The sequence below is a fragment of the Sceloporus undulatus genome, chromosome 6 (assembly GCF_019175285.1).
Source record: "Sceloporus undulatus isolate JIND9_A2432 ecotype Alabama chromosome 6, SceUnd_v1.1, whole genome shotgun sequence".
NCBI classification, from domain to species: Eukaryota; Metazoa; Chordata; class Lepidosauria; order Squamata; family Phrynosomatidae; genus Sceloporus; species Sceloporus undulatus.
In genome coordinates this window covers 73419590-73433415 of record NC_056527.1, presented here as the reverse complement: position 1 = coordinate 73433415, position 13826 = coordinate 73419590, and the positions used below count along the sequence as shown (strand labels likewise).

Genomic DNA, 13826 nt, shown 5'->3' with positions numbered 1-13826 from the left:
TTTGACTGAGTTTGACTTCCAGTAAATATAGTTGAAGTCACCCATCACTGCTACATCTCTCCTTTCTGAGTGTGTGGTCATCTGTTCTAGAAAGGCATCATCCAATTCCTCCATCTGAGTTGGGGGCCTGCAGTAGACTCCCACAATAACATTCCTGTTGTTTCCCTCCCCTTTAATTTTTATCCAGACGCTCTCCGCCTGGCTTCCAGGATTGATGGCCTGGATCTCTTCACTGGTGTAAATGTCCCTGACATATAAGGCTATTCCTCCTCCTTTTCTCTTTGGCCTATTTCTCTTGAAAAGGTTATACCCTTGTATTTCTACACTCCAATCATGAGATTCATCCCACCAGGTTGCAGTGAGGCCTATTATATCATATTTACTTTGTTGTGCTAGGAGTTCAAGTTCATCTTGCTTATTTTCCATGCTGTATGCATTAGTGTAGAGACATCTTAGACCATGGGTCCCCCCTACTTGCTGCCTGTGCAAGTTTTTTTGCCTCTCACTCTTGGGTCCTTGCACTGTTTGTCTTGTTCCCTCTATGACAGTTTGACTATTTTCTCCAGCCCTTTTGCCTTCCAACTGGTGTGAGATGCAACCCCTCCCTTGCCAGAAGTCCTACCACATGGAATCTCAGACCATGATCCAAAAATCCAAATCACCTCTGCTATTTTCCTCTCCCTTCCTGGACCATGCCCTTCAACTGGGAAAAGAGATGAGATGATAACCTGTGCATCCATCTCTTTCAAATTTGTATCCAAAGCCACATAATCTCTTATGATATTCTGAAGGCTGTGCCTTGCGGTATCATTGGTTCCCACATGAACCAAAAGAAAGGGGTGACTGTCAGTAGGCTTGTCAAGTCTTGTCAGCTTCTCTGTCACATCACGTATCTTTGCCCCAGGGAGCACCTCCCAAGACATCTTGTCAGGCCCACAAACCACTGGTTCAGTGCCTCTCAGCAAGGAGTCCCCCATGACCACCACAAGCCTCCTCTGAGGCTTAGCAGTGGCTGTTCCTTTTGGTGGTACTCTCAGGGTCCTCTGCTCTGTCCCTGAAGTCTGTCCCTGCTGCTGTTCCTCATAATCCTTGATAACAGAGAGAGATTAAAAGTGATTCTGTAGCTGAAAGTTCACATAACGTTCCCAGGTTTCCCTACTTCTGTGTGTGACATTCCTCCAACCATCTACTTGTATGTGAAGTGACCTTGTCCTCCCCAGCAACTTCCTCTATGTGTTTCCCATCCAGGACTGTCTGGCCCGTTCTGGTCAGGAAAACCTCTTGCTCCGTACGATGCTGAAATGTAACTACTTGGGCCTCCAGCTGCTGTACTTTCTCTTCTAAGAGGGCTACCAACTTGCACTTGGTTCAGGTGAAGTTCCCCACATCTGTGGGCAAGAAGACAAACATCCCACAAGTGTTGCAGGTGACTGCAGCAGGTACCTCAGTGTCCCTACTGAGAAGTCTTAAGGAGGCACTGAACAAGACTGTGGGCTTCCCCTGTTAAACACCAGTGTAAAGAGCCCCTGTGGGCCTGGCCTTTGTCCTAAACTCTGTTAAAGAACTCAATCAACTGGGACTATAGTTATGTAAAGAGCTCCTGGCTACTAGCTCTTTCCAGAGTCAAGTCTCTGACTCACTTCCTCTGAGCAAGTCCCCAAAAGCCCCTTAAGGGTGTTGTGAACAGTAAAGTGTAAACTTGAAGGAGATGTCCTCCAACACTGTGCCCAGATGACCTTCTCCTCTGTACTCCAAACCCTCCTTGACCATAAAAAATAAAAATGAATGTGAAAAGAAAAATTCTGTAGAATGGGTCACACTTTTAAAACTTTAAGCTCTTACCCCAGCAAAGTGGACACAGAAAACCAGGCTCCTCTTTTGTAAGGAATGTCCCAGAATTCCTCTCCTAGCAGTTCATTTCAACAGCATACCTGCAAAGTGACCCAAATCAGCTTTATTTTGGCCTGTTTGTAATGAGCCCTTTAATTTTTTAAAAGTCCATCCCCCCACCCCATATATACTTTAGTGGTGGACACCTTGTTCATACTGTTGAAGAATGCTTAGGGATCAGGCTTATTGGGGTTGCCTGCTTAGGGATACTTTCTCTGTGTGAGTGACTGAAAGAAATCACATTGACTTACCTAGTTTAATTATGCATGCCTGAAGCAATTATGTTTCCCCCCTCATCATCAGCACTACAAAAAAAGAAGATATCAAATCAAGTATCCTAAAACTACTAAACAGGCATAATGTTGTCTTTGGTGATTACAAATGGATTGAATTTGATGACCCTTTCCTAACAAACAATGTGCAATCAATTGCAATTGTGGATACAGAACTAAAGCTCAAGGAAAGACAGGTATGAAGAATTTCTTATATTATTCACAATTCTCTTGCAAGACAAAATGTTTTTATTTTGATTGTGAATTATCTAATCTAAAGTTTCCCCAAACTATTTGGCTCCTTTCTTAAATTCTACAAGAGAGTAGATATGCAAATTCACAGCACATAGAAATTTGTAACCCAGACATCATGGAAAATGCAGACATGTTTCCAGAACGAGAAGATTATAACTCACAGCTGTTTACTAATGCAGAAGAACAGGGTGGTGAAATAGTAAATTATAGAAATGACTTATTACTTATTCCCAGCCCATGAAGGATCACATTTTAGGAAAGCTCTTTACATGAGCTGCACCCTATAAACAGTAAAGTGTCAGAACAGAGAAAGTAGATGATAATGTGCTGATTTTTTACTTAAAAGGAATACCGCCATGGGGCAAAATTGAAAAACAAAACAAAACCCTGTGTTTTCCAGCTACAGTCTGCTATGATATTTCTACACTACTACCTCAGTCTCTTGCAAGTAAAGACCAGGCATGATTTGCTATAATTTATGTCAAATTTAGTTTGATTAGTCCCAAAATAAATTATTGTTGCTGTTGTTATTGTTGTTGTACTCCTTCAAAAAACAACCTAGAACCTTGGGGAAAATGACATTTTATAAATCATATAAAAAAACTTCATGTAAAGCAAGTTCCAAAATTATTAAAGATGATAGACAATGCAGTTCTATTCAAATCTACTCAGAATTAAGTCACACTGAATTCAGTGGAAGATAACATGTGTCCTGGTAAATGTATATAGGATTTCAGCCTAATTTGTTTGTCCCTCTTCACTGCAGCCTATTAGTCTCCATAAATGCAGCCTTTCGATCCATATTTTTCATCTCAATGAAGAAGGCCCCAGTGCTGAAAATCTAGAAGCAGAGGATGAGGATATTGTTGCAGCTAATCACTGGGTGTTACCTACAGGTATTTTTGTTTTGGTTATACAGTTGGCCCTTGGAACTCGTGGGAGATCTGCTCCGGACCCCACCCCCCGCGAGTTCCAAAACTCGCGCATATTCAAGCCCCATAGGCTTGCCACTCTGTGGATTTTCAAGGCGGGCGTCTGCAACTTTTAAACTAGTCACAGGAGAATTAAGAAGGGAATTCAAATTAAGGAATGTGGACTTTTGTATGTATGTATGTACAGGTTTGACAAGAAAAACTTAGTATGGTTTGGTTATTTATGTGGGCAGGGGTATGTTTAGATGAGAATTGTGAAACAAAATAAGTAGCAAACTGAACTCTGAACTTGTACATAGTTATGACATAAAGTACAATGAGTTCTAAAATGCGAAACATCCTTGCAAGGACAAGAAAATGTGTTATAGAAGATGTGACTTTTCATTGGTACTTTCAACTATGTTTTGAAACTGACATGCCTTTAAGGCTCAGTAGGAATGTTTAGCTTAAAGCTTCTGCACCTATATAACACTGATGAAGACTTAAAAATGCTTAACCTGTGGTAGAACATGCCTCATGAATTGTATTGACAAATGAGACTATATCAGAAGGATTTTATGGCACTACTGCTGAATATTAAATACAGGTAAACATTTATAGCTTTATAGATTTATAGACATTTATATTTGGAGTAATCTATAATACTTGTGTTTTACAGTTGAATTCCATGGTTTGTGGGACAGCCTTATTTATGAATCTCAAATAAAATCCAATGTAAGTAGAAAGTATGTATTAAGCATTAAACATCTCTCTATGCTCAACAATGGCTCCTTTTCATCCTGGAGAGAAGTGACCAGTAGGGTCCCACAAGAGTCTGTCCTGGGCCCAGTGCTACTCAACATCTTTATAAATGACTTGGAGGACAAAATTGGGGGCATACTTATCAAATTTGCAGATGACACCAAATTAGGAGGAGTAGCTAATACCCCAGAGGACAGGATCAAGATTCAAAATGACCTGAACAGACTCGAAAACTGATCCAAAGCTAACAAAATGAAATTCAACACAGAGAAATTTAAGGTATTGCACTTAGGGTGGAAAAAGGAAATGCACAGATATAGGAAGGGGGACACCTGGCTGAATGAAACTACGTGTGAAAGGGATCTAGGAGTCCAAGTAGACCACAAGTTGAACATGAGTTAACAGTGCGATGCGGCAGCTAACAAGGCCAATGCGATCTTAAGCTGCATTAATAGAAGTATAATGTCTAGATCAAGGGAAGTAATAGTGCCACTCTATTTAGCTTTGGTCAGGCCTCACCTGGAATACTGCATCCAGTTCTGGGCACCACAATTTAAAAAGGACATTGAGAAACTGGAGTGTGTCCAAAGGAGGGCAACTAAAATGGTGAAGGGTCTGGAAACCCTATGAGGAACGACTTAGGGAGCTGGGGATGTTTAACCTGGAGAAGAGAAGGTTAAGAGGTGATATGATAGACCTGTATAAATATTTGAAGCAATGGCATGTTGAGGAGGGAGCAAGCTTGTTTTCTGCTCCTCCGGAGACTAGAACGCGGAACAATGGATGCAAACTGCAGGAAAAGAGATTCCACTTCAACATTAGGAGGAACTTTCTAATAGTAAGGGCTGTTCGACAGTGGAACACACTCCCTCAGAGTATGGTGGAGTCTCCTTCCTTAGAGGTCTTCAAACAGAGGCTTGATGGCCATCTGTTGGGGAAGCTTTGATTGAGATTTCCTGCATGGCAGGAGGTTGGACTGGATGGCCCTTGCAGTCTCTTCCAACACTACCATTCTATGATTCTATGACCAATATACATACTGAGTTGAGTACACTATTCCCTGATACACTCCAATCAGTATGTTTGGTCTCTCCTTTACAACACAGCAATGAATAGAAATTGCACCTGTGATTAGAACTGAGGTTAAACATCATGGTTGCCAAACAGAATATGGGAAAACCCACAGGTGTTCAATGTGCAACCAGGCAGTTGTGGTGAACTGGGTGAAAAAGGCATGTTTCTAGGTAGTGCTTTGCTCATGTTATTCATTTATTATTATTCCTTTGTAATACCTAACTTCCTACACTGTCAGAGCTGTTGTTTTTCTCTCTCTGGACATTTCATCACATTCTGTCCAGTAACATCCATTAGCTACAATACTGGGCAAAGTGAGCAGCTACTGTTATTTGTAATCACTTAGCATAACATTTATTTATTTTAGAGATACTTTATCTTGGGGTTATTAAAGTTATGGAGAGTATATCAGTCTCATGTGGACCATATCACTTTAGCTTAAGTTTACTAAACATGTTGCCTTAGGGCAGCCTTTCTCAAATAGTGGGGCAGGCCCCCCAGGGGGGGCGCGAGGCTCCGTAAAGGGGGGCGCGAGGCTCTGTTTTGCAGAGGTGTACTTATAACAATTTTATAGACAAATGATACTATTTACAGACACGGGGGGGGCGCAAAATGTTTTCTTCTTCCAAGGGGGGGCATGACAGAAAATAATTGAGAAGCACTGCCTTAGGGCCTGAACAGACAGGCTAAAATAAAGCTGCTTCGGGCCACTTTGGAAGTGTGCTATTTAAATGACATACACATCTTTAGAGGCCAGAAGCTGTGGCAAAGCTGCATTCCAGTCCTTAGGACTGCAGCATGGCTTTGGTGTGGCTTCCGTACTCTTAGGATGCATGCATCGTTTAAACAGCACACTTCCAAAGTGGCCTGAAGCAACTTTATTTTGGCCTATCTGTTCAGGGCCTTAGTTAGAGAAGGCTGCTTTAGAATCAAACAGAATGCTATATCCTTTTATTTTGAGATTAGAGTTATGCTTTCTTCACTGTCATGCCCCCAGAGGCTAGACAGAAATTCTTGTCATGATTCTGGTTACCTCTCTGGAGCATAACTATAAGAAAGAAGTGCTAATACAGTATATCTTCAGAGTTTCATAGCTTGGCTGTTTGATACCTAAATTTAAGATATTTTGAAATCTGGCTTGTTCATAATATAATTTTTTTAAAAAAAGCTTGCCTCCATTCACAGTCAGAAAAAAAATTGATCATGAATTGACTGGATTATTTACATATCAAATGAGGGCTTGTGTTATATTTTAGTACTGTATACTACTAATGAAAAACATCATAGACTTGGAACAATTGCTAAAGAAAGTCAAAGAAGAAAATGCAAAGGCAGACCAACTGCTAAACAAGAAAACAAAAATAATGCCATGGAGGTAATATAAAAACCTGGATAATGAGGAGATTTCCCACACCTTGAATCAAACAATGATTAGAATGGAGACTGCAGTCAAGAAATCAGAAGACTATTAGAAATGGGAACGGTAGCTATGAACTGGAAAAATCCTAAAATATAAAGATACACAGCTGAACACTAAATCAGAATTTCAAGCCATTGTATTCCCTATTACTATGTACAGATGTGAGAGCTGGACAGTGAAGAAAGCAAATGGGAAGAAAATTAATTAATTTGAGATGTGCTGGAGAAGAGGGCTGAGAATACCATGGACAGCAAAAAAGTTGGATCCTAGAGGATACCATGGACAGCAAACAGTTGGATCCTAGAACAAATCAAGCCTGAACTCTCCCTGAAAGATGACTAAGTTGAGGCTGTAGGCCACATTATGAGAAGGCAGCACTCATTAGAAAAGGCAGTGATGCTGGGGGAAGTGGAGGGCAGTAAAAAGAGAGGAAGACCACATGCCAGATGGGAGGCCGTTTAGTCAGGGAGGACGCAGGCCTGAACCCGCAGGATCTAAGCAGAGAGCTTGAGAATAGGGGTGATGGAGATGTCTCATTCACAGGGATGCCATTAGTAAAAGTCTACTTGAAGGCAGCTAACAACAGTAATTGTTGCATTCACAAATTTTTGCTGTCATAAAAGGATGTAAGAAGATTTATTTGATGCAATTGAACAGTCCTATTATAAAGTGAAATTGTTTATTGATTTCTCCACTTTTTTCTCTGTCCAATTAGCTATTGGATTATGTGACTACAACATTACTATTCTCTGACAGAAATGTTGACAGCAACTTGATATCATGGAACAGAGTTGTTCTACTGCATGGTAAAGATTATTATTTTAACTAAGAAGTCGTTTGGCAGAAAGATTGACTAGCACTGCAGTTCTATATAATATTTAGCATTCAATTTATACTTTGTAATGTTGGATATGCTTTGCATATATTATCTTTGATAATTATCATAGCAACACTATATGCCAAGTTTGCGGCCCCAGGCCCTCTTTACAGCTGGCAAGACTTCTCTGATGCATCCCAACCTAAAAAAAAAAAATCTTTAAAAACAAAACTGTTTTTTCCATTCCTGGAGGCTTGAAACAATGATAGGTTTTATATGTTTGGGGTCAACGGCACTTTCTCGAAGTTCCGATAACATTAAACTATGAAACTAGAAATAGGAGTCTGGAATATTCAGCAGCTTGGAAGGTTCAGAGGCAAGTGTTTCAGACATAGTGTAAATCTCAGAGGGTTCACTGGCCAAATATTTGCCCTTGGGCTTTCCAATACACATACACAACTTGCTGCTGCTCTTCTCCTGGCTGACCCTCTGGGAGCAGCTTTTCTTGTTCAAAAAGTGCATGGTGCTGTTAACTCATGTTTACAATTAATATGTAGTTTGGTTCTGAATGATCTTTAAATGTGTGGACTGGATTAACTAGTGCTGTTAACAGTTGATGATATAATACAGCATCTTAAATTGATTATTTTGTGACTAAACTGATTGTATGTTTTAATGTAATTGAACAGTCATGTCACATTGAATAGAAACAGGTAGCTTAAGCTAGATCCTAGCTTCTGAGAAGCAAATGCCTGTCATATACGTAACTTAATTGTTCAATAGTTAATGTTTACTGTACTTTGATTCTAGGTCCCCCAGGAACTGGTAAAACCTCTTTATGTAAAGCACTGGCTCAGAAGCTGACAATTAGACTTTCACATAGGTAATTTTGATTCATATTGTGGTATATTAAAAACTAGAGCCAACATTGTGTAGTTATTTGAGCATTGAACTGTGACTCTATAGATCAGGGTTTGATTTGGCCATGGAAACCCATTGGGTGACCTTGGGCAAGTCACACACTGTCAGCCCCAGAAAACCTCATGATAACGTAATCAGAAATCAGAAATGACTTGAAGGCACTCAACAACTATTTAAAATAGTTGCAAAGCTAGCATGAGGAAAATGGAGCAGAAAACACAATAGGGAAAATGCAGCACAGAATAAGTAAAGAGGTAGTACAGTACAGGAATACCTGGTTAATCTAAATGAATGTAAGTCTCCAGGACCAGATGAACTGCGTCCAAGGGTATTAAAAGAATTGGCATAAGTGATCCTGGAGCCACTGGCAATAGTCTCTGAGAATTCCTGGAGAACAGGAGAAGTCCCAGCAGACTAGAGCACAGCAAATGTTGTCTCCATCTTCAAAAAGAGGGGAAAAGAGGATTCCAACAATTACCACTCCATTATTCTGATATCAATACCAGGAAAGATTCTAGAACAGATCATTAAAGAGAGTCTGTGAACATTTAGAAGGGGATGCCTTAATCATAAAAAGTCAACATGGGTTTCTGAGAAAAAAATCATGCCAGACTAATCTGATCTCTTTTTTTGGTAAAATTACCAGCTTGGTAGATGAAAGTATGCCATGGATATAGCATATCTTGCTTTCAATAATGCCTTTGGCAAGGTCCCCCATGATACTCTGGCAAAGAAACTAGTAAAATGTGGGCTAGACAGTGCAGCTGTTAGGTGGTAGACCGATCAAACCCAAAGGGTGCTCAACAATGGCTCTTCTTCATCCTGGGGAGATGTGACCAGTGGGGTGCCACAGGATTCTAACCTGGGCCCAGTGCTATTCAGTATCTTTATCAATGACTAAAAAGCTGGGCCAAAACTAACAACAACAACAACAATAATAATTTATTTCTATTTCCCACCTCCCTGCGGATCGAGGTGGGGTTACAGCAGTCAGCAAATTTCAACAATAAAAACATATTTCAACAATATTAAATACATAGCATAAAAATATATGTACATTACTATCAATACAGTACAGCTGGTTGACTCTCCATAAAAACATATAATACTGACAGAGGTGAGAATTTTACAGCAGGTTTGGTGGGTAGGCTTGCCAGAAGGGATCCGTCTTCAGTGCTTTCTTGAAAGCATTTAAGGTGGTAATGAGATGGATCTCTTCCGGCAAATCATTCCACAACTTGGGGGCCATGGCAGAAAATGCTCTGTGGGAAGTGGTCACTAGCCTGGTATTTATGTAGTCTAGCGATTTCTTCCCAGTTATTCTGAGAGTGCAGGGCGGAATGTGTAGGGAGAGCCATTCCCTCAAGTAACTCAGGCCCAAGCCATTTAGGGCTTTAAAGGTAATAACCAACATTTGTATTGTGCCCGAAAGCTAATTGGCAGCCAGTGCAGAGATTTTAGTACAGTGTGCCTGCGCCATACGTGGCCTTGAGCATATGCGCTCAAGCCGGGGGTGCGCGCAGGGCGGAAGGGGCGGCGCATCCCATTCAATTGAATGGGCGCGCGCGCCCGTTGCACTCTGTACGCGCCCGCGCCGCCGCGCACAAGCCCCATTGTTTCCAATGGGGCTCGAGCATAGGCGGAATTCGCCTTACGCGGAGGGATCCGGAACGGATCCCCCGCGTAAGGCGAGGACGGACTGTATTGGTGTTATATGGTCAAACCTCTATGCTCCCATGACCAATCTAGCTGCTGCATTTTGAACTAATTAAAGCTTCCGAACTTGGTATTATTATTATTATTCTTTATTTATATAGCACTGTACATTTGCACAGCGCTGTACATAAAAACAACAAATATAAAAGAGTCAACCTGCCTATGGCATACAACTGGTACAAAGGTAGCCCCATGTGGAGTGCATTACAGAAATCTAAACGAGAGATTACCAGTGCAAGTACCACTGCTTCAAGGTCCCTCTAGGCCAGATAGGGGTGCAGTTGGTGTATCAACCGAAATTGATACCAAGCACTCCTAGCCATCCCATCTACTTGAGATGACAACTGCAGAGACGGCTCTAGTAGTACTCCCAAACTACGCACTTCGTCCTTTAAGGGAAGGAATTTCACTAGGGAGAAATGTAAAGTACTGCATTTAGGAAGAAAAAATGAAAAACATTGATATAAGATGGGGAACACTTGACTTAACAAGACTAGGGATCTAGGAATCCTAGTAGACCATAACTTGTACACGAGTCAACAGTATGATGCGGCATCTTAAAAAGCCAATGCAATTCTAGGCTGCATCAATCAAAGTATAGTGTCTAGGAGATTGAGGGAAATAATAGTACCAACCTATTCTTCTTTGGTCAGGCATCACCTGGAATATTGTGTCCAGTTCTGGGTACCACAATTCAAAAAGGATGTTGACAAGCTGGAGGGTCCAGCTTGTTCAGAGGAAGGTGAACAAAATGATGTAAGGTCTAGAAACCATGCCCTCTGAGGAACGACATAAGGAGCTGAGTATGTTTAGCCTAGAGAAGAGAATGTTAAGAGGTGAAATGGTAGCCCTGTTTAAATATTTGAAGGAGTGTCATATTGAGGCTAGAGCAAGCTTGTTTTCTGCTGCTCCAGAGAACAAGACCCGAAGCAATGGATTCAGACTACAGGAAAAGAGATTCTACCTCAACATTAGAAAGAACTACCCGGCACAAAGACCTGTTTGACAGTGGAATACATTGCCTCGGAGTGTGATGGAATCTCCTTCTTTGGAGGTTCTTAAACAAGAGTCTGGACAGCCATCTGTCAGGCCTGATTTGATTCTGTGTTTCTATATGGCAGGGGGTTGGACTGTATGGCCCTGGTGGTCGATTCCATCTCTATGATTCTATTCTATTATTCTACAGTGGTACCTCGGGATACGAAATACCCAGGTTACGAAATTTTCGGGATACGAAAAAATCCCATAGGGAATTATTGTTTCGGGTTACGAATGTTTTTTCGGGTTACGAAAAAACTTTTGGTGCTTTTTTCGGCTTTTTCGCACGGAATCGCGGCTTTTCCCCATTAGCGCCTATGGCAATTCGGGTTACGAAGGCTTTTCGGGTTACGAAAGCGGCCGCGTTACGAATTAATTTCGTAACCCGAGGCACCACTGTATTATTCACTTTTGCTGTACTAAGGAATTACTGTGCTCTTCAGCTTCCATGCATTAAAATGAGGTTTGCAGATGAGTTTTCCAGTGAATTGTTTCTTGGATGCTTTCTCTCTCTGTAGTGTGAATTCCAGAATGGAAGGCATTAAAAATAGCACTGTACCCAGGATCTTATAGGTGACATATTATGTCATAACCCTTGGTCTTAGCAGCATCTATGCTTTGAGGGACATTGAATAAGAAGGTATACAGTGGCACTATTAAATTAAAGTGTTGGAATTCTGACACTGAACTATTTTTAAAAACCTAACAACAAATAATTATTTCGGCAACAAAAATAAGGATTATCACTACTTTAACACTGTTGTTTGTAATAGATTAAATTTAAACACTTAATGCTTACACTGAAGTGAAAAGGGTTTACCCTTAGTTTAGTCATGCTGTGTGAGTTCAAGTTCTAGTGCAAGAAAGATGCTATTCTAGAGTTTTTCATTTTCATGATATTATTATTAATAATAATTTATATTGTTTTCACTGAGATGATTTTAATTAAAATTTAAGGTACCGCTGTGGGCAGTTGATAGAGATAAATAGTCACAGCCTGTTCTCTAAATGGTTTTCTGAGGTAAGTGTTTATATCATTTTTTTTTTCATAAATTCAGTTCTGGATTTTGTGATGCATCTAATGTTTTTTGCCCATGTATATTTTGAAGTTACTGTAGAAGTCAGTTTGTTTGGTTTTTATAACCTCTGTTTTATCGTTTAAAAAAAAAGCTTGGTGTGAAGGCTAACTGACATATTCACAATAAAATGAAATAATGCAGAGAAAATAACAGTCTCAAGTGCAGCCCTTTAGAAAAAATCTTGCAAATCAGTGGGATTGTCAAAAGTTTAGAGTTACCATATGCAACAGGGCATAGTTAGAAGAAGAAGATACAACAGTTGTAGTGGCCTAAAAATCTGTGATGGATATGATATACAGTACTGTACTGTTGTTTAGCACAAGAACCCTGTCATCTTTTCTCTGACCTTTTTTTCTGCTGAATAGCAATTCAAACAAATTTGGATTACGAAGGAAGCTTGTGGTATAGTTTCTGAGCCTCAGCCATCTGATCTGCAATATGGGGTATAATATTACAGGGTACCTTTACAAGTTTGTTATGATAACAGTTACTAGAATAAATATGAAACCCTTTGAGCACCTGAAAGCACTACACAAGTGCATTTATTTACATTTAACCATACAGGCCACTGTTCTTGGGATTTTGGTACATTTTGTGGCCCAGTTGTCATTACTGTTTATCTTTCTTTTCTTCTCATATGTTGCAATAATATCAATTACTGCCCCCTGCAGGGCTACCCTTGATGCCTCCCTGGGAGTGATTCTCAGGTGTTGCTGCTTATAAACCTCCTATAGCATAACCCTGTATAGCACAAGGCAAGTGAGATAACCATTCTCCTAGCAGCCCTATCCATCCTTCTGCTATAAAATGCATGGTGCTAGTATGGTAGTTCACAAAAGTTTTGAACATGATTCTGAATATCTTTTACTTTATGTGCCTCCTCCTATACCTGTTATCTGATTTGTAGGAGGCATTCAGAGATTCTTATACACAGTTGCATCCAGGTTTTTGCTGCTTCTGTATGCAGGAATCTGTGGAGTGTGGTACAACACTAACATTACAGGAGCGATATAACGGCATTAATAAAGCACACAAAAGAAACTATTTTTAGAATACTAAGGACTAATGCAATGGAGGTTAGTGACAGTGGGGTGGTGAATTCATCCCAAATTAGTGTAATGAGGCTCTGGGGATGCATGGGTAACCACAAATCCAATGTGGATCACTGAAAATCAATCTGCCCAAATTTCTGGGAAGCAGGGTCCATTTGTGCTTCAGGTTCCTATATCTCCCTGGAACTTTGTGCCATCTTTTTATTCTAAACAACTCTTAAAAAGATCAAATTTTGGAGACTGTGTCTTCGTCCATTTACAATTTCACCATATCCAAGTAACTCAACATTTGAGAGCCATTCAACTGAACAATATGGTTAATTGCGGTAGCACCAAATAAATAGATTTGCTCACCTTGAAGCTATTGTTACTCTCCAGAGATAATCAGATAAATTCTAAATTATACAGTTGATTAATCTGCACAAAGGAATGTGTTCATTTGTATACATCCATTTTTTCCTCAGAGTGGCAAACTTGTTACTAAAATGTTCCAGAAGATTCAAACATTAATCGATGACAAAGATGTCCTTGTATTTGTACTGATTGATGAGGTATGGCTGTTGTGTGTTTTATAGTGAAGAAGTGACTTTATTTCCACCATCTGTCTGTCTGTCTGTCT

The 13826-nt window shown here is 40.3% G+C and overlaps 1 protein-coding gene across 1 annotated transcript in view; it reads left to right on the top strand.

The window, feature by feature from the left end:
- Positions 1 to 1293: 1293 nt before the first annotated feature.
- The window catches only part of TRIP13 (thyroid hormone receptor interactor 13), an 18967-nt gene continuing 6434 nt past the window's right edge, over positions 1294 to 13826 (top strand). The window contains exons 1-8 of the mRNA XM_042473595.1: positions 1294 to 1328; positions 2167 to 2359; positions 3184 to 3313; positions 4008 to 4063; positions 7300 to 7390; positions 8212 to 8284; positions 12034 to 12097; positions 13672 to 13773. Of these exons, the coding sequence (XP_042329529.1) occupies positions 1294 to 1328; positions 2167 to 2359; positions 3184 to 3313; positions 4008 to 4063; positions 7300 to 7390; positions 8212 to 8284; positions 12034 to 12097; positions 13672 to 13773 (744 nt within the window). The remainder of the gene's footprint in view (positions 1329 to 2166; positions 2360 to 3183; positions 3314 to 4007; positions 4064 to 7299; positions 7391 to 8211; positions 8285 to 12033; positions 12098 to 13671; positions 13774 to 13826) is intronic.